This window comes from Aphis gossypii, chromosome 2, assembly GCF_020184175.1.
Source record: "Aphis gossypii isolate Hap1 chromosome 2, ASM2018417v2, whole genome shotgun sequence".
NCBI lineage: Eukaryota > Metazoa > Arthropoda > Insecta > Hemiptera > Aphididae > Aphis > Aphis gossypii.
The window spans coordinates 74,540,548-74,563,143 of NC_065531.1; the positions used below are offsets into that span (position 1 = coordinate 74,540,548).

General features: G+C 30.1%; 1 protein-coding gene, 2 long non-coding RNA genes and 2 pseudogenes across 3 annotated transcripts; 2 read left to right on the plus strand and 3 right to left on the minus strand.

The window, feature by feature from the left end:
- Window positions 1-2,425: 2,425 nt before the first annotated feature.
- On the minus strand, window positions 2,426-3,678 carry LOC126550236 (uncharacterized). The gene is made up of 3 exons (XR_007604276.1): window positions 3,422-3,678; window positions 2,745-3,365; window positions 2,426-2,597 (listed from the first exon to the last, which is right to left on the minus strand). It is a non-coding gene; the product is annotated as an uncharacterized LOC126550236 (long non-coding RNA).
- Window positions 3,679-5,261: 1,583 nt separating this feature from the next.
- Window positions 5,262-5,794, plus strand: LOC126550486 (uncharacterized). The gene is made up of 3 exons (XR_007604601.1): window positions 5,262-5,401; window positions 5,457-5,587; window positions 5,646-5,794. It is a non-coding gene; the product is annotated as an uncharacterized LOC126550486 (long non-coding RNA).
- Window positions 5,645-13,859, minus strand: LOC126550485 (uncharacterized; annotated as a pseudogene).
- Window positions 13,860-15,813: 1,954 nt separating this feature from the next.
- On the plus strand, window positions 15,814-17,656 carry LOC126550483 (uncharacterized; the record flags this gene model as incomplete). Its single annotated transcript, XM_050202175.1, has 7 exons — window positions 15,814-16,046; window positions 16,111-16,344; window positions 16,440-16,560; window positions 16,645-16,758; window positions 16,837-17,177; window positions 17,247-17,410; window positions 17,472-17,656. Coding segments are annotated over exons 1-7 (1,269 nt in total), but the record flags the coding sequence as incomplete, so codon positions are not given.
- A 331-nt stretch (window positions 17,657-17,987) lies between these two features.
- On the minus strand, window positions 17,988-19,720 carry LOC126550484 (uncharacterized; annotated as a pseudogene).
- Between the last annotated feature and the right edge of the window lie 2,876 nt (window positions 19,721-22,596).

The following is a 22,596-nucleotide window of genomic DNA, read 5'->3' on the forward strand; positions in this document are numbered from 1 at the left end:
ATACCTAGTTATTTAGCCATGACTGAGACGATACAAAATATAATACTATAATGTAGACTAATTGTTGGTCTCGGCGACCAGTCGCGCCTGGGAAACCAGCACGCACCAACGACAGGTCGTAGCGACCGGTCGCGTCTAGGAAACCGGACCTTTAAGTATAAGCTTATACTAATTGTATAACATTGTTGATCAGTGCATTTTATTTATTTCAACTTATAACCACGGTATATGATGGTCCTGCATCGTTAATAATTTCAAATGCCATTAATGATTTTTCAAATAATATATATACCTATATTGTGGAAACGGATAAAATAGTATTTTCCCTAAAACAAATTAAAAAAAGTTTTGCATGCGGGATGCCAGTGATTCAAACTGAACACATACAGTTATGTAAGTCATACTTGACTATTTAATATTTGTTATGTGAGTCATACTTGTAGATACCGCATTTTCAATCGATTTACGACAACAACAATTTCTCCGCAAAACACTGATTTGTTAGCCTACGTTAATACAAAATTTGTTTATGTTGAAAACTTCTTTAAATCTACGATAACATCATTGTATAATGACATAATTAAAAAACAGTGTGATCTCGAACGAAAAATATTACAACAAAAGCTTACACTAGCCTTTTCGAGCATTTCCGACTTTTCGTATCTTATGGGCGAAGGACCAGGTTTTACTGCAGTGAAAACAGGCGAAATAATATATTTAATAAAATGTAAAAAGGTAAATGTTGAAATATCGAGAAAAAAGGTATGTTTTAATGAACTACCAATTTTATATAACAACAAAACGTTTTTCATGGCCCCCAAAACGCACATATTGCAACAATTTGGAACTCAAATTGATTGTAATATACTACTTCCACCTGGCTTCAATTTGGACGGAGACTGGTTTGGTATTGTACCAAATATACAAGAAATAAAAAAACCACAAAAGCTCAAACCGGCTACAACCTGGACGTGGTCGTACAAAAATCCAGAATCGCTTATGAATGCTGGTATATACACACAAGACATAATGAAAGCTTCTCAGCAACATATATTGTTTCCACAAGAAGTGAGTGCTGCTACAAATAATTTAATAATACAATCTATGGGATATGATACGACTAACCAAGGTCTGCAATATAAATATCTTATTGACGAACAGACAATAAGCAACATGGTCGAAAATAAATTACATCAACTTTGGGGATGGTTTACAACTATTGGTACTTTTGTTTCGGGACTGATGGGGATATTTTTTATTGTAAAATTAATATTAACACTAGTGGATACGGGGATTAATATTACTATTTTATACAAAACCTTTGGGTGGAGTACAAAACTGTTGGCAGGAATTTTTTCTAGTATTACCCATTATTTAATGTTAAAGACACACAAAAAAAAATCAAAATTTTGATCAAGACTCGCTAGACACAAAACATGTTCGCTATTCAATTAAAAATAGCAAAAAAGTGTACCCGAGCTTGAGTCAAGATTCTGTTTAAACACTTTAAAGCCATACAGAAATAATGCAATATATATGAATAGTAGTAATAAATACTACCTACTTGCTATACATAAAATAAATTTAAAGGTATTTAAAAACTATTCAATAATAGGTAGCTATTTTTTTCAATAATTTTTTCAAAATTATTACTTAACTCATTTTTAAAAATATTATCATTGCACCTATAACATAATTAGTTATATTATTTATAAATTTAAGGTGGATATATAATTAGAATGCATTGTGAATATTTTGTATGAAATACTACATTAATAAATTAGCTATGTATCTTTTACTTATTACTTATATAATATAATTTTTTTTTGTACCTTCAATTGTATGTTATGTTAAAAAATAATTACATAAATATGTAATATAGATTGTTTTTTGCATCTTACAATTTACAATATTATGAATAATAATTCCCTAAAATTAAAAAGTTTGCAGTCACATTACAGTACTACTCACCAAAGGCTTATACATATGTCCGAGAGCAATTTAATAATGCATTACCTCATCCGAGGACATTAAGTCGTTGGTATATGGCAATTGATGGACAACCGGGATTCACAAAAGAATCATTTGACACCCTCACTGATATGGCAAATAATGAAGCAAAAGAAGTACAGTGCAATTTAGTGATTGATGAAATGAGTATAAGAAAACAAGTAGAGATGGATAGTAATCGTAATATCTATGGTTTTGTTAATTTAGGTTCTTTCAATAATGCATCAGATCCGGATAAAACTGTACCAGAAGCAAAAAATGCATTAGTCTTTTTACTAGTTGGAGTAAATGGCTATTGGAAGTTACCAATAGGCTACTTCTTAATTGATGGCTTATCTGGTAATAAAAGAGCCAATATATTAGAAAAAGCAATAGAATTAATAAGCCAAACAGAGTCAAATTAAATTCTCTAACTTTTGATGGAGCTTCAGTCAATATGACAATGGTTTCTACTTTAGGAGCAGATTTAAATAACGTAACATACATTATGAACTCCTACACAAATGAACCAATCTACATTTTTCTAGATGCTGCACACATGATAAAACTTGTGCGTAATGCTTGGGGTGATTCTACATATAAGACAACTGAAAAAAATCAATCAGTACGCATATTAAAAGAATTGCGAAATTCAAATAAACAATTAATTAAATGGGCTTATATAGAAAAATTATATAATATAGAAAATGAAAAGGGATTAAGAGCTGGCACTAAATTAACAAAAAGACACTTACATTACTCCAACGAAAAAATGAACGTTAGACTAGCTGCTCAAACTCTAAGTAAGAGTGTAGCTGATGCTTTGGCGTTTTTGAAAACAGAAGAGTCTTATTTTGAAGATGTTGACACTACAGTAGAGTTTATAACATACATGAACAATGCTTTTGATATATTAAATAGTAGATCTAAATTTTCTAACAAATCATATAATAAGCCTATATCATTTGACACTGTGACTATATACAAAGACTTCACAAACAAATTTATTCAATATGTAGAAGGTCTTGAATTAATTGAATATAAAAATGATCAACCCATTGTGATCAAAGTACTGAAATCAAGTAGGAAAACAGGTTTTCTTGGTTTAATATTAGGTTTGAAAAATGCAATTCATTTATATGAGTTTATTGTGGCTAAAAATTATATGACTTACTTATTGACCTATAAGCTATCTCAAGACCACATAGAAACAACATTTAGTGCAATCCGTAGCAGAGGTGGTCATAATAACAACCCGACTTGTAGACAATTTGAGGCTGCTTACAAGCGTATATTAGTGCATAATCAAGTAGTTGGTTCAATTTATGGTAACTGCACTATCTTGGATGGCACAAAATATTTAACTGTAAATGCATCTAATAAACAAACAGTTACTTTACAAAGTAATGATAATTTAATAGATCATGATTACTTTGATATAGTTGACGTTGGTAACTTTATAGAAAACATTAGTTACTATATCGCTGGATTTGTCGCTCGATCAGTAGCTAAAAACGTTGAGTGTACCAATTGTCTAAGAATGCTAACTGCTGATAAAAGTTCAAAATCACACTATACAAAATTATTTGATCCAAAAAATCGAGCTACGTTGACAAATCCTAGTGAAATTGTACGAAAAATATGTTTAGAAGCTGAAAGAGCGTTTAGAAGTCATCCAGTCAACACTGATTATAAATAACATTCTACATTTCTATGGAATAAAATTAAAAATAGTATATTTAAATGTAGAATACTATTTGATGCTGATAGTTGCGATGAAAATTATTCAGTTATAGATACTCATAGAGACCAATTAACAAATTTAATAATATATAAATACTTGGACATAAGAATGTTTCACGAAATAAAAAAAATGAATGAACAATTAAAAATAAGATCGAAGTACACCAAATTAATTTTATTTAAACACCAATAAGAAATCACGTACCTATTTTGACTTTTGACTATTTTGTATTAGAAATATCTGTACTCTGTAACCATTTTTATTATAATGAAATTAATGAATTATTTTTAGTTATTAGTTACATATTATACCAAAAAAATTATTTTATATTATATAAATATAACTAACTAATATTATACTATTTATACTAGTTTTCGTTATCATTTCTGGTTGATACCACACCTAAATTATGTATAACCACTTTGGTAACTAGTATGCTCTACGATCACAGTAAAATCGCGGTATGTCCCATCCATGTATATATTATCTATGATAATAATAAACACCACGCCCGAATAGGCATAATCAGTATTGTCAGATACCTAAGACTAAAATTTCGTATCAAGCTTCTCAAAATTCTCGTATTTCAACTTCAATTCTCGTACACTAAAAAAAAAAAAACACTCGCTTCGCTCGCTATGACGTGGGTCCATCATAAATCATAATTATATGCATGAATTAACTTTTTTTTTTTTAGTCGTTTCATAATTTAAATAAATACTTATTTTTAAGGGGGGTGTCATCACAGAATCTATTCTGTGGTGTCATATCTGCCTGGCACCCCCCTCGCGTACGCCACTGATTTATTAATTAATTATATCTATAAAAATAAATTTATAAACAATATTTAGTTATTTTCTATGAATTATCATAATTACCTTAAATGATTTTAACACACTTCAATTTAAAAGGGTTTATTAAAGAACACAAAACAAATATACAAATATAAGGATCAGTCACTGCATTAACAAACATAACATTACATTGTTATTTAACAAATATGTAATAAAATATAAAGATTTTATTTACATTTCTTATTATTATATCTTGCTTACTATGCTAACTGTAATATAAAGTTTACTGGCACTGAATTGCACAATTGTTATTTTAACCTATTTCTGTGAATAATTAAATATTGCTTAACTTATTGAATTTTACTGTTTTACTTATTATCTATAGTTTTTCTTAACTTATTTCTTACGTACTAACATCTCTTATAAAATATTCATACATATAATACAACACAAGGTTCCTGACTATGATGCATCGAAACCTGAATCATGGATTGTTTACTTGGACGCAACCAATCTGTATTTATATTGTTGTAAATTTTTAATAGAATAATAATGTAATATATTTTATAGTTATGGCTGGGCGATGAGTAGATCTATGCCGAAAGATGGATTTGGATGGTTTAACGATGACTTAAGTGTTGAAAATATTTTAAATTTGTTGGATGGAATGAATGAAACGTCTGAGGAAGTAGATGTTGAGTACCCTAAATCATTGCATGATGACCACAATGATTTACCATATCTAGCGGAGAGGATAACCCCACCAGGATCAAAAATAAAAAAACTTGTCGCTAATTTACAATATAAAAATAATTATGTTGTACATTACATGGCATTAATACAGGCCATAAAAGCTGGGTTAATTTTGAAAAAGGTAATGATTGTATTTATTAGTAAATAATGTATTTAATTTTTTGTATATTATATAGGTTCATAGAGTTTTAAAATTTAACCAATCACCTTGGCTTGCCAAGTATATCGAATTGAACACTAATATGAGGAAAAATGCAGAAAATGATTTTGAAAAAGTTCTTCAAATTAATGAATAATGCAGTATTTGGTATGAGTTATTTTATAATATTTTTTATTTATTTTTATAATTGTTTTAAACTTTCCAGGAAAAACAATGGAGAATGTTAGGAACCGAATAAACATGAAGTTAGTGTCAGACGATAAAAAGTGTGCCAAGTTGATTAATAAAATTACATTTAAAAATATCACAATATATAACAACAACCTTGCAGCAGTACATTTGAATAACGATGAATTAAAATTTGATAAACCTATTTATATAGGTTTTTCTATTCTCGATGTATCAAAAACCTTAATGTACGATTTCCACTATGGTTACATGAAACAACACTATGGCAGCTGTATTGAACTTATGTACATGGATACAGGTACCAATTTCCTGTGATTAATATTATAATCTTACAATGTATAACAAAAAAAAAAATATTTATTTCAGATTTATATATTCAATTAAGACTCATGACTTCTCTGCTGATCTAAAAAATAATAGTTTTTTGTTTGAACGTATGGATACTTCAAACTTGCCAATCGATCACCCATGCTATTAAAAAAAAAAAATTTACCTGGAACGTTTACCGATGAGACAAACGGTCAAGCGATAAGAGAATTTATCGCTTTGCGAGCTAAGTCTTACGCCTATAACTTAGCGGGCGTAGAAAAAATTAAATCAAAAGGAATACGTTATCATGTAGTTAAAAACCATTTAACGATGTCCGACCACAAGAAATGTCTGTTTTGGGATGGTATACCGCCAGAAACAAACGAAACTCGAAATTTAGCTGTTGAGCAGTCTAAACAGTTTGTTTATTAGGACTATGTCTTAGGTCTCAGTTCTCCGAGTACTTCACCATTGGCGTCCATGTTTGCGAATGACGAATTTTCATAAAAAACACCGTATTATATAACAACAAATGTATCGAATCCATGACGATATCTTCCGTTGTCGCGTTCACAGTCTTTGTTTATTACGATAAAATCGAATCTACCCTTACGCCAACACGATGTACAAAAATCTTTAAATTCTGTATACGACATATCACCAGAGCAATGCTCATTGTAAACGTGTTTTAAGTTGATTTCGTCTTGCTTAAATAATACAATAAAATTAGCGTTATCACGCAAGAGTTGTTTAGGTACTTTTGAATAACTCTGAGCCAGATAGAATACATCTATTAAATTATGTCGACCTCTGGAAAAGTAAGTTATTGCAATTTTCTGATTTTCCGAAATAATATCGTCAAAAATAAACACAGAGTTTGGTAATGCTTCTTCGGGTGGTAATACTTTTTCATTTTCATAGAACGTGAATAATCCAACATCAGTGCCCGATAAAATCTCTCCAAGCATTTTATATTTAGGCTGATCTAATGTTTTAGAGTATATGTAAACGTTATGAAATCTTATTCCGTTTATATTTGTTAATAAAGTAAAGATTAAATTCGTTTTTCCACAGCCGGAAGGTCCCACAATGAGTGAACGTATCGTATTAGGTAGAAGCGCTCCATGCCTATGTTCTTGAAACGATGTAGGTGGATCCATGTTTTCAACTATCAGTTTTATTTGTTGCTTGATGAATTTCATTATAAATATCTTTGTAAAGATGAGAATGCGATCAGTACACAATGTCACCCGCTCGAAGAAGCAACAAGAATAAAGGTGGAGGTCTCATCAACACACTTATAAACAAACTGCCGATCGAACTTCACGTGCCTGGTAAGTTTATTAAATCCGATATTATCATAATAATAATATATTTTTTTTTTTTTTTTTTGTAGGTTATCAATACTGTGGACCGGGTACAAATTTAAAAAAACGATTAGCTCGAGGCGATAAAGGTATAAACCTACTAGACTCTGCTTGTAGAGACCACGACATAGAATACGAGCATAGTAACTCTATCACAGATCGTAATAAAGCCGATTATATATTAGAACAAAGAGCCTGGAACAGGTTCAAGTCAAAAGATTCTAGTTTAAAAGAAAAAGCTGTGGCTGTCGGAGAAAAAAACTTGATTAAATTAAGTAAAAAATGTGTAGCTGTTGCACGAAAAACATTTAAAACTAAGAAAACGAAAGCCCCAAGAACAATAAATATTCCGAAAAAAGGCGGTGTGCTAACACTAATACCGATTTTCGCCGGTCTATCGGCTTTGGGAGCTCTAACTGGTGGTGTTGCTAACGTTGTTAAGATGGCTAATGAGTTTAATAGAAACACTCCATCACATTTAGGTAATGGAGTATATCTCGCACCATATAAAGGCAACTCATATAAAATAGTAACACCGAATAAAACTAGAGGGGGTATACAAACGAAAAAAAACTAATAGCCACGTTACCCAATAGAGCGTTGTACGATTACGAACTTTTAAAATTCGCTCGTGATGTACCTCATTTTATCGGTGGTGTGTTTACCAGAGATAAGTTGCCAGTTCGTCCTAAACACTTAGAATCTGGGATTATCAACTTGGATACGGCGAATAGTACAGGAACTCATTGGGTAGCGTATAAAAAAATCGGAAAAAATGTAGAATATTACGATAGTTTTGGAAATTTACCACCACCACTCGAAGTACAGAACTATTTTCACGGATGCGCTATTAATTATAATTATAACAGAGAACAAAAATATAACACTACAAACTGTGGACACTTGTGTTTAAAATTTTTATCATGTACACGATAACGTTAAACGGAAACTCTAGTGAATTGTCATGTGATATTTTTCCGCCTATAGAAGTAGAAAATACAGCGCAGATTTGTCTTTTGAGCTTACAGACGAATAATTCAATTCCAAACATAGAACCTGGTTGCAATACCATAGGTTTTCGGAATATGATTGGACAAATTGAAAACGTAATTATACCTACTGGTTCGTACGAGTTGGATGACTTAGAGTCTGTTATAAACAAATTTATGCCTGACTATGTTACTCATTTTAAATTAAAAGCAAACAGCAATACATTAAAGTGTATGATATCCTGTAGCCATGAGATTGACTTTTCAGTCGAAAACAGCGTTGCTAAATTGTTGGGTTTTAGAAACGTCTTATACACTACCGGTGTTACTCACGAATCTGAAAATACAGTCAACATAATGAAAGTAAACTGTATAAAAATAGAGTGCAACTTAATTGTTGGTTCATTTTGTGACGGAACGCCAAGTCAGATCATACATGAACTTTACCCGACTGTGCCTGCAGGTTATAAGATCGTTGAGGTACCTAGACACCAGTGTTTTACAGACTAAACACGACCTCAATAAGTAAAGTAAATATTGTACTAAAAGATCAAAACGATTTTCTAATAAATCTACGGGGAGAACCGATTACAATTCGTTTACAAATAACACAGTGATATGGCACTCAAATTTAATATAAAAACTGCTCCCATCAAAAAACCCGTCAGTGTAGTACCGACAGTGAAGAAGCCTACATCTAAACCGTCAGTGAAGAAGATAATAAACAAAATCAAGCTCACGAAAAATAATTTAAATTTTCTTCGTTCGTTACAATGATGGAAGACTCATATTTAGACGTGACTGCTGACTATGTCGATGATTGTAAAATAACACAAATGCAATATCATTCGTTTACACCATATTCAAACACGTCTTTTTCATACAACGATGAAATTAGAATAAATATCCAGAATATGGATTCTTACACTTTACCGTGTGAGAGTTTTCTTTACATTGAAGGGAATGTACCAAAAACCTTCCGATGCTGTTGGAGACGTACGTTTTTCAAATAATGGATTGGCATTTTTATTCTCCGAGATGTGATATGAAATAAACGGAATAGAAATACAAAAATTGAAATCACCCGGAGTGTCGTCTTGTTTGAAAGCATACTGTTCATATACACCAAATGACTTGAATACATTAGACAACTGTGCTTGGGATACAGAAATGGACGGTGAAGATAATAAAAATTTTATGACCGACAATGTATTTGCCGGATGCATCCCTCTAAAACATTTATTCGGATTTTGTGAAGATTATAAAAAAATATTACTTAATTGCAATCAACAATTGATTTTAAATCGCTCGTCTACTGATTTGGACGCTATACGTGTTGTGGGTGCCGGAGCCACCGAAAACGTTGAGAAAAATAAAAAAATTACTATTGAACTGACTAAGGTGGCGTGGAAGATGCCTATAATCAAAGTCACTGATAAAGAAAAATTAAAACTGCTGAAAGTATTGGATTCGCGCAAAACATTATCATGCGCGTTCAGAACCTGGGATCTATGTGAATATCCGGTACTCCCTAGAAATACTTCACATTCATGGACGATAAAGTCTAGAAGCTTGCTTGAAAAACCGAGATTTATTTTGTTTGGGTTACAAACAGATCGAAAAAAAAATATAGAAATCGACGCTGGACGCTTCGATCACTGCCAACTAAAAAATCTTAAGGTACACTTAAATTCAGAAGTGTTTCCATATGAAGACTTTCGAGCTGATTTTAAAAAAAAATACCACCTGCTTACTGTATAAGGCTTATACAGACTTTCAAAAATCGTATTACGAAAGAGATTATTGTGAACCATTGTTATCAAAAAATGTTTTTCAAACATATGTTCCAATCGTCGTTGTCGATTTGTCGTACCAGAATGATAACGTTAAATCATCGACCATAGACCTACGAATAGAATTTGAAACGGACACAGTTATTCCTGAGAAGACTGCAGCTTATTGTTTAATACTACATGATCAGATTATAACTTATAACCCGTTTAGCGGTGATGTTAGAAAATTGTAACCCTTGTATATAATTTTAGACCTTGTAAATATTTTATACCTCGTACACTTATGTAAAAACTTATTCTAATAAATAAAAAAAAAAGTTTTTAAGTATCACGCTTGTTTTTATTTTACATAAATCATTAATAAACAATATTATTCAAAAAACAGTTTCCGTTTTGCACTCCGCTTTTTCGTGGGCTTGCTGTCTAGAATAGATAGTGATTTGTTGAAAGGCGTTGGACCGTCGTTTTCATCAACAGCAATGCTTGGTGGTGAATGGATTACTCGGTTATTATACCATGGAGGGTACTGTGCAAAATTGTCTGAATCAAATCCATCAGCTGTATTGTCTAAACAGTCGAACGATGGTAGACTGGTAGGCTAAACAAATAATAATTTGTTAATATATATATATCATCGAAATAAAATGCAAAAATTACCTTCGGCTTGGATTCCTGATTTTGTACACAAAATGTTGCCTGTGTAGGATTTATCTGCGAACATTCTCCATCGAAAAAAGACGGTAAGAATGATTGTCATGGGGCCGGCTGCGCATCGTTGTCATCGTTATATTGCGGAGACGGTGATGAATATTTTTTCGGAATAATGGGCGGGGACAATGACGAAATTGGATCAACAAATAACTAAAAATAATAAAAATAAAATAACTATTCTATAGAATATTAAGGTTTAATTACCTCTGGTGACATTTGTCCGCTCCATCTTAAACATTTTTCGGCTAATTTTTGTGCAGCAAACATTTTCAGCTGGCTAACAAAATTTAAGTCGACATTCTTTATGATGTGATCAGCCTTAAGGTTTTTAATAAAAATAATCATTTCTTCGATTGTTTTCGGTGGCAATTGTACATTGGTAAATTCCCGGTCTATATAATTTCCAATAATTTCAAACTGTTTTAAGACAAGTGGTCGTATGATATTGGTTTTTCGTATGACCGTTTCGACAATAGACCATTCCAAATATTACAATTTTATTAAATCTGTACGATTTAGCAAAACACGACAACCATTTACAGTTTTCGACTCGATTACAAGCATATTTTCCCCTTGATACACCATACTAGATAGCGAAATAATTTCTGTTTCCAGAAATAAATTTCGATTGTATTTTTGAGGTACGTCGAGTACGAATGACAGTATATTTCCCATCAGCGAGAATATACGTCGTAAAAAATCGGATGGCATATTTACGTAAAGCGACGGTGTGATTATTTGGACTATGATATTGAACTTGTCTTCCGAATCAAGTCCTACATTCAAAAACTTACGGCCAGTGAAGTCAAGTATAAAATTACTGCAGTCGATGAGTTCGGCAGGTGGTGTTGGTGGAACATAGGTAAAATTCTTCTTTTTCTTGTAAATTTCTTCCATGTTTCTGATAGAACCAGCCATGTTTAAAATTATTTTTGAAAATAAAAACTCACTAAAATTTAAAAAGACGGAGCGAGCGAAAAATACGTGTACACCAGTTTAAGGTGGCAGACCGACTAAAGACAAGTGTCAGTTGTTTCAGCGTAGTTTGTAACATTAGTATAATAGTCATGTGAATTGTCTCTTCTACGATATTTAAGTGTATTCTAATGTATCCGCTATTAAAGATCAATTAATATTGCTAAACATTTTAACCCTATTAAGAATCAATAAATTCTTTACATTTAATTCGGATTTATTAATGTGTTTAAGTATAATTGAATGTGTTTATGTATCCGCTATTAATGATCAATTGATATTGCTAAACATTTTAACCCTATTAAGAATCAATACATTTAATAATGTGTTTAAGTATAATTTTAATTCGGATGTATTAATGTGTCTGCTAAAATTAAATTTTATCCTTAAGTATAACAGTTTTGATTACTATCATCAATGGAGTTAGAGTCGATGTGGGTTAAGACGTCTTCAATTAAAATGGGGGTATACGGTTCAACTCTTAAACCAGATTTTTTGTACATTTTTATTTAATAATATATGATAACGTTTGATAAGAAAATTATATCAGTGATAATGTACGATAACATGTGATAAGTGATAACGTGTGATAAGAAGATCTTGTACGATTTATATAATATATGTCGGCTACGTATTCGGCGGCTGGTGGGCGTTACGGCGGCGGGATGAGGGACTAGGGACTAGGTGCCAGGATCGGCATATTTATTCTACTGTGGTTATTCATATCAATGCATAAATTATGTAATACACATGATGATACGATAAATTTTGTTATTTTATCTACAGAATGAATGTCTAATTGCAGCAACTGTCTAAATCTAGATTTAAGGAGTCCAAATGAATTCTCAATCAACACTCTAGTTGCACAAAATCTTTTATTAAAGTATCTCTGGGTATCTGTTAACCTTCCGTAATCTTTGAATGGAATAAGCAACCACTCTCGTAAACTGTATGCACCATCACCAATTAAATGAAATTTTTTACCACATTTAATTGGGAGCATTTTGCTCAAATCTGATAATGTAAACACTTTAGAATCATGTATTTTACCAGGAGCACCTGTAAATACATCAACAAATCTTTTTTTGTAGTCACATATACCTTGAAGAGTAATTGAAGGTCTGTCATGCCTATTTGTATAGGTACTTTATATTTTATGATCAGGAGTTCGGATTGGAATTGAAGTTCCATCAATACATCCAATAACACCTAGTATTCCTGATATCTACATTAAAATAGACATATTTATTAACTAAATGTACAAAATGTTAATGCAATTAAAAGCATTAAAAAATATAATGACTTTATTGAAGTGATCTCTCACCACTAAGGAACAGATTTTATTGTAAATACATATTATTATTGGAATAAGATATTTTAAATCTGATAAAAAATGTGTACAGTTTAGATCATTCTAATTAATTTTAGTTAAAAAATAATTTGCAAATGTATCTAGGAAAAATCATGCACTAAAACATTTAGAAATAGGTATTTAGAGATACATATAGGTTTAAATCCTACAGAATCACTGGACGTTGGACTCACACCACTTGATATGGCTAATTTGAAGTATACCCTCATTACATCAGTTGATGTAGATCGTTTGTTCAGTGAGAACAAATCAGTATGATAAATATATGAAAATCATAAAATAAATTTATGAAATAAACAAACCTTTTGAAATTCATGAGCTAATTTCTCAAACCCTTCATTGAAATTTATGTATGTTGAACAAATATCAATCAAAAAAACCATAACTCAGTTATTAATACGGTACTGTGTAGTGAGTCCTACTCCAAAACGTTCTGATACATCACGTAGACAACATTTGTTTGCAGAAAATCTATATATGGCACATTATTTTTTTACGGTACAAAAACAGAAAATAGGTATTGTGTAGGTAGTAATAATACCATTAATATGATAAAATATGAGTCTGGAGAACAAACTGTAATTGTGTAAGGAATCTCTTAGGAAAAAATTTGGATTCTTCAAATTTGTCTATGATAAAATAGGCAGTAGTTCGTTCCATACGAAAATGATTTTTAAACTAGAAGCATAAAAAACAATGTAGGTATGGCATTATTATAGGTACATTATTTTATTTATACTAAGAATTAATTTATAAAAATTTAACAAAAAATAATTCTAACTACCAGAGCACTATAATACTACGTAAATTATTATAATTATTATTATATATTTTTTTTTATAATTTATTATTTTTACTTGTTGATCGGAATAATTGTGTACAACATCTATTATATAATTGGATATTTTTGGTTTAATATTTTTTAGAGGTGTATTAAAAATGAATTCTAAAACGTCCTCATCTTCGTTATCACTACTTGATAAAAATATAACATTGCGGCTTTCTTTGGCTCATTTATATTCATATTCGTATTTTAATTACAAATTCCCTAGTATATTTGTACGAAGTCATACGTTATTACGTTAATTTAACTATATAGTATATTTAATATTAAAATAATGAATGTTATATAATATAATATACATTAGCACAATAGGTTTCAAAATTTCAAATATCAATGTTTATTGTTTATTTGTTTATCAGAAAATTAAATAAAGTTAAAAGATGTATAATCAATAAAAGATAAGGTGCACCGTCATGAACACGGTCTTAGAAGATAAGGTCGGGACACTTCCCTATTTAACAATGTTAATCAATTTGGTCGCTTAGAAAGGACATTTTAGTTGAGTTTTTTGCCGCTATTTTATTAGGCGCCTCGATCTGAACTTTATTAAGGTTATGCATAAAATTTAAAATATTTTAGCGGCAAACGAAAATTAATTAATATCCATCGAGATCAAGAATTCAAGCAGCTTTAGTTAATCTGAAAACCCACGGACGATTAATACATCCTAACATAACTTTCTTCTACTTTATCAAAAATTTGAAAAACATTGTAATTCACCTTATGTTTTTGATTTCATTTTAGAAGAGATATTGAGTGAACACAAATTAAGGTTCCCATGTTCTATACATGCCACAGATATTATTTCTTTTGTAGTTGTATATTATATACGTATGAGAATGAGACAGTTTTCCCAACAAGAAAATCATAAGAATAAAAAATTGAATCGCAATAAAAAAAAAATTGCAAAGTTATATTCTACATAACTTATAATTTATACTGTATGTCTATAAAGTGTAAATACTTAAATTATAATATAATATATAATATGCTTAATTATTAAAGTAAATCATTATCATCAATTTATTTATTTATTAATTAATTGTGAACATACTTATTACTTATAGTTAACTATTAATTAGTGTCTTGGTAACCGGGCTGGGTACAGTTATCCCAAATTTTTTTTCAAAATTTGTCACATTTTCTCAACCCTGACACCCTGCATTCATGCCGCTACTTAATTAGGCATTAGCGATGGTAAGTTGGTAAATATTAACATTCAGAAAGTTGGAACAGAGGCGCTATGAAAATAGCGGATTAAATAAGTACTAAAATGTCCTCTCTAAGCGGGCACAATGATAAGCAAAGAGTCCCGACCTTATCTTCTGAGACCGTGATCATGAAGAGCTCGTGCGATTATCACTGCACTGAGGGCAAGAAACTGGCCGAGTACACGCATATGGAACATAAAATTCCGCACTAGTTGTGCACTAATATTTCATATGAAACATAAAATAATTGCACCAGTGCAATAGTGCAGTCATGTGGAAATCGCTATCAATCATTACAATTGGTTGTATGATAAATTTATAACATAGATAAAATATATTTAAACTATATTGATAATAAATACAACCATGGTTGGTGGTGTACTAACTGTAGATATGATTAAGGCGCGTTTCCACTATACACGTATGCGTGTACGTGCATTTAATGACAAAAATTTTGGCTTCGAACGGTCATCAAAAAGTTTCAACTGGTTACTTTGGTAACTGTGGTTATATTTTACACGGTTTTTGATAATTATTGATAACGATGTACAAAGGATATCCCGCCTTTTTTTAAATATTTAAATAAATATTAAAATATGATTATGATTATGATTGTGATTAATTTGATTTGTATTTTGTGCTAATATTTTATTCTATATTTTACTAAGTTTTGTTGCATACTACATATTTGTATTTATTTTATCGTAAACTGCTTAAATTGTTAAATTTTAAAAATATGATGGAAAATCAAGAACTTCAATGGTATAATTATTATAATGAGATTCATCAAAGAAAAGTGTTACTTGTATATTTAGCCATTTCACACAAAAAAAAGAAAAATCAGAGGTAATATAATCTTTTATTTATACACCTATATACTGTTCTTTAATATTAAATTATGATTTACTAGATCAAAACCCAAATGGCATGTTCAACCATTTTTAACAGAAAGAAGAGTACACGGACATTATCATTGTTTAACTAGTGGACTTCAACTGACAAATTTTGAACAATACCAAAACTTTATTAGAATGTCTGCCAGTACATTTGAGGAGTTAGTGTGCCTAGTCGGACCCAAAATAAAGCGTTTCCCAAGTCGACCTGATATAATATCAGTTGGAGAAATCCTAACTGCAACTTTGCGGTAATATAACCTAATAATAATTCATTACTTTCTATTTATTTAGTTTATTAAGTATTGTAATTTGTGATTATTATAATAATATAACCTGTATACAGGTATCTTGCATCTGGTGAATCGATGATGTCGATTACATACGGTTTTCGTATAGGAAAAGCTACTGTATCAAAATTAATTTTGCAATGTTGTGAAGTTTTATGGGATACATTTAATCAAAAAGTATGTTGTGTTCTGGTTATACTATGTACATGATCATTATATATAGTGAATTACAGCCATTATTTTTATAACTTCCAATGATAGGTATTAGCTGTACCAGATACTGTTAAATGGGCACAATTAGCTGTTGATTTTGAGAACTTATGGCAAGTGCCAAATTGTATTGGCAGTATTGACGGTAAACATATTATACACCAGGTAATAATAATTATTAACTTTTTTAAATAGTATATTTTATTTGAATAAATAAAAATTACATTTTTAATAATTGTATAGGCATTTACTAACAGTGGATCTAAACACTTTAACTACAAAGGGTCCCATAGTATTATACTGTTAGCAATGTGTGACGCCAGTTATAATTTTATATTAGTCGACATTGGTGCAGCTGGGAGATGCAGTGATGGTGGAGTTTTCTCAAACTCTGAAATGGGCAAGGGTTTCATGCATAATGGTTTAAGTTTTCCGGCTGCCAAAGAAATACATAAAGACAGTGGTCCAATTCCATATTATGCTCTTGGTGATGAAGCGTTTCCATTACTTCCAAATCTTATGCGCCCTTACCCAGGAAGAGGTAAACGAAAACTACCATTAAAGGAATCCGTTTTTAACTATAGGTTTGTCTTATGAATTAAATAATTTTAAAATATTCTAATGATTGTAACCTAAACATTTTTTCTACACAGGCTTTCCAGAGGTAGACGGACTATTGAAAACACTTTTGGATTAATGGCCTCAAAATGGCGGATTTTTAGAAAACCTATAATTGCTGGAGAAAAAACTGTAAATGCAATTACAAAAGCTGCAGTTGTACTGCATAATTTTATAAAACTGTCTGAAAACAATGCTGGTACTTATAAAAAATACTCAGTACTATTTGATTATTTTTTGACCTAAATGTATCATCATAGGTGTACGGAATTATAGTGGAACTTTGGACACAGAACAAAGCTATCAGTGGAAAACACAGGAAATGGGAGCTTTAGGACCAGTCAATCGATTAGGAACTAATACATATACAGCAGATGCTAAAATAATACGAGACAAACTTAAAGATTATTTTTCAGCTGAAGGTGCGACTTCATTCCAATATGAAAAATTATTTAATTTATAACTATTTGAAACATTTATTATAAAATCATAAACATAACAATTACAAAATTAAATTTGTAGAATTATTAAAAAACAAATAATAATGATACAGTCTCTTTCTGGTAATACTTAAATATAGCACAATTAATAAAATATTATAAAATAAAAACAGAACTACAAAATTGAATTTGTAGAATTATTAAAAAACAAATAATAATGATACAGTCTCTTTCTGGTAATACTTAAATATAGCACAATTAATAAAATTAAAACAAAAATACAAAGTTGAATTTGTTTAACTTCTCAGTACAATATAAATTATATAAAAAATAATAATAATAAATACCTAGTAGGTATAGACATTAAACAAAATGTTTAGTGTTCAGTCTTCCAAACTATTCATTACCTGGCAAATACAATTTGATTGCAAAGCCAATTTTTTTTTTTTGGAATGTCCTTCATCAGTGAGGCTAAGTATTTACTGAAATGCAGGTCGGCGTTTTCTTCGGCAGAGTAATTGGTAGATGGAGTAACAGGTCTAGACTCACGTAATTCCCTCAAAATCGAATCTTCAAAAGTATCGTTCTTTGATCCTAAACACAAATATTAATCAGAACTACATAAAATAATAAAATAAGTTGACAATTTAAGATTTAAAATTTAAAATTCATTACATAAATTCATAGTTGGTAATTGTTATACCTAATAAATATAAGTGTTAATTACTTTTAGTAGGCTTAGTTCTCTGTTCAATGTTGTCTTCTTTGTCAAAATGTGAGATCTTCTCAATTGACGATGGAATATTGCTTGTAATTCTATTAATAAAAAATTAAGTTATTCACATTTGACAATTACATAAAAATATAAGAAAAAATTAATTTTCCCTTTGAGTATTCATTATTATATTATCTTACTTATTATTGCTAGTAATGACATCATTTAAAAAATGCAATGACTGCATATGGCACCAAACTTTTTTTTTTCCCTCCTGCAGCACCACTTGCCGGTTTTTTTTTTCCCTTACATATTTCTCTCTTAAATATTTCCATTTTTTCTTCAATACTTCTATTGGATATATACCTAGATATATTTAATATTCATATCAAAATTATAATAAAGTATTAGATTATAGATTGTAGATGAATTAAAACTAACCATTCAGTGCGACATAAATTTCATTCCATAACGCCTGTTTTATTGGCTCATAACGATTTGACATTGGCAGATGATGATCCCATAATGGATTACGTTCATGTATTGCACTAATGAGATTTGTATAAAATTCATTATCATCGTCATCAATGTTTTCTGAGATGCTTGTATAGCTGTGTTCTTCTTGTTCAATTTCAGCCATAAAGTCAGATATTATACATGGTTTTGAAGATATTGTATTTGATGATTCACTTGCATCTTTGGTCTGAATTTTTTGGAATGTATATTTTTTAGGCTGAGCTAAAAAAATATAATATTAATTGGTATAAAATACTATATTTAAAAGTGAAAAAATTCCAAACCGCCATCATATATATATTTATAATTTTTAGTTACTTTCTGAACATATGTGATTTTTGTCATTCAAACCCATCAAATGATTGCACTTTCTGCATAGAATACCCTATAACATTCAACATTGCACTTAGTCAAATTCCTGGGATCAATAATATTGTTGATTATCGAGGTTTCATGAATTTACATATCAATTTTTCTAAGTAATATTTAATGCTAGATGACATGGAAATCCACTTCAAGATACCATTAAGATTAAATATGAAGTTTTTTTTTGCATTGTTTTGTATTGTATCATAAATGAAATTGTGTGTACCTAATACCTATGTAGTATATTGTATTGAGTGGACAACAAAATAGTAATAATTGATTATAATAAGTAAATATTTTAAGGTACTTACTAATATTTTAGACGACTCCATTGTGAATTGTGATCAAAATATCAAATACTGTAAATGATTTACATATACATTTATTTTTTTATCATTTACAGTATTTGTTGTGATTCCACAGATTTATTTATATTTTATATTGATCTGATCTGATATTTGATAACAATGTACTGTGTACACGAAAAATGTTAAAATAAATTTATGTATGTATTAATTTATGGATCTAGTGATATGGCCATATGGATATGGACTACTATATTATTATAATATTATACATTAATTAAATCTACATTAAATTTGTATTTTGTTGTTATTCATACCTACATTTGTTGTATACTTGTCTATGGTTCATACTATAGTTGCGTTTGTGGACTAGTACTATGTTTAGACTTTAGTGTATTTTTAACTATTCAATAATAAGTACCTACTGGTAAGTAAATGTTATAGTTATACTAATTTATATTACTAAATACATGTTTAAATTATTAAAAGTTTAACATTGTTTTTTCTAGTTGTTTATATATATGTCAAGTGATGACAGTAATGACACAGATAGAGAACTACAACAACCTCACATGGCAAAACGGAGAAAAAAATCATACCAGCATAAATTTTGTGCTAGTTGGCTGAAATTACCAGAGTTTAAATCTTGGTTGACTGAAACTAAAAAAGGTTCGACATTTTACCATTGTGAAGTTTGCCAAGAGGATCATACAGGAGATATTTCAGCCGTACGGAAACATTTCAACTCGAAACAACATATACAAGGTATGAAATCAATAATGAATGTTCTGCCAATTAACCAGGTTATGCAAAATAGCCGTATTGTGAATTTGGATAATCTAACTAAAGAAGCTGCCATACGGGTGTAGTAAACCGACGTTTTCAACATAAAAACGTAGTTCTAAAGTCCAGTGGCCTAGAACTATATCACGCCACTGAGTCGGACCACTGATGCTGTCTCCTGATTGGATTAGACACATCACGTTATTTCATAGACGTAGATCATCCTCTCCTCCATCACGGCATGTTCCATATAAATATGAGTCCTCATCATAGATTTAATTAGAGTTAGTTAAGAGTCAGTTAGACTTAGTCAGTGTTGTCACTTGCTCTCCGGTAGTTTAGTACTTGTGCTTACGCTATCGAAAGCTTTTTCATTTATTGTTTAACAAGTTAATAAACATCTTAATTATCTTATTAATCTATTGTTTAACTTATATACCTCATCTGTCCAACCTACGACGGAACGTGCATTCGTCGTAAAAGAGGCGTGCAGCAACCATCATTGGTTACTACATAAAATTTGGTGTCAGGTGTGGGGTCCTCTAATGTTTTTTTTTTATTGTTATAAGTAGTCATAGTTATATCATTATTATTATTATTTAGTAAACTCGTTTATCAGGTATGTTGTTATTGGAAAATAATTAGATATTAATTCTTCCAACATTTATAATTTTTTCTTATTTTCATTGTCTCTTGAAATTGTTTTTGGAAATATAATTATCTTTAACTCCTAATTATTAGTCTAAATCCCATGTTCGGTATTAAGACAAATGCGAGACAGCATAAATACGAGAAACAGCAATCTTAACATTAAATACATTAAATGATATTTAGAAAAGAATACAATTAAACCAATTATTGTATTTTGGAATGGAAGTACGGACAAAGAAATAATGGAACGATTAGGTCTAGGAAATTATCCAATGTTAGAAATAAGTAGTTATGATGTAATGAATAATCATTTTTTTTATATACAACTCAAAAACATAAGAACAAAACAAGTAATTGTTTCAGAAGAAATAGGGCACGTCGAAAAAAAAGGAAGGTTACTAAATTTAACAGAAACACATAATCAAATATGTAATAAAAATCACGCGATAACATACGCGCACAGCCCTTGTACCGACGTGACCATAACTAAATGTTTATTCGATAAATTGTTTCGTGTATGTAATAAAAAACAAATTAATATCATAAGTTATTTATAAAAAAAAAAAAAAAAAAAAACGATAATAAATATATTATAATATATATTAAGAAAAATATCTAATTTTATTTTATTATCATAACGTATCTACAATATACACTATTTTCAGAATAACAGTTGTATTATTGGTTGCATGTTGTTCCATTTACGGCATTGAAAGATATGCTGACGAGAGAATCATATCGCATTCCGGTTTATTTTTCAAAAACCAGGGTCCAATAAAATTTATGACAACAAAATGGGATCTAGTGGCTTTTTATGATATATCATCATTTCGCCAACGAACAAAAGTAATTAACAATTTGATGGAGACAACCAATAGTGTGTGTGCTCATTTTGAGGAACATAAAATTGTTCAAACAAATTGTGAAACCAATTTCGCGCTAAGTAAATTATTAGTTTATACAGCAGAAGAAAAGAAAAGAGTAATTTTCACTTAAGAGTGATTACGCAACGGTATCCGGAGACGTTTACAAATCGGCGTTCAACAAACAATATAATATATTTTTTGACGCTGAATTATTAGACGACAACGGGCACGCTGTGTACATGAAAGATATTTGCGATTATAATGAGTTTTAAGGAGTAATCCAAAAAATGAAGTCGTTAAAATCAGCATTTACCACAAGCATGTCGAGTCAGTTTCCGGTTACGGCGTCGACCTTTCACAAAATATATTCGGAAGACGTCACCGGGCACGTGAATGTTGTACCGGATCCGGTCGGACGTGATAAAAATGGTATGTTTGTATAAAATATAATATTATATCGATTAAGTTTTATAATAAAAATATATACTCACTCACAATCACAAATAACCTTGGTAAATGAAAGACTAAACCAATTTATAAGTGTAATCATTTGTGGCTTTCTCAAATTACATATTTATATTTTTATTATTTCAGATGATGTAAGTACAAAACAATATGTTTTTTATATAATTTATATTTATTAGTTATATTTTGAAGATGACTAAATACAATATTTTTTATTTTTTATAATACTGAACTATGTTTGTTCGATATTATACTTAAAGATATAAATAAATAGGTGT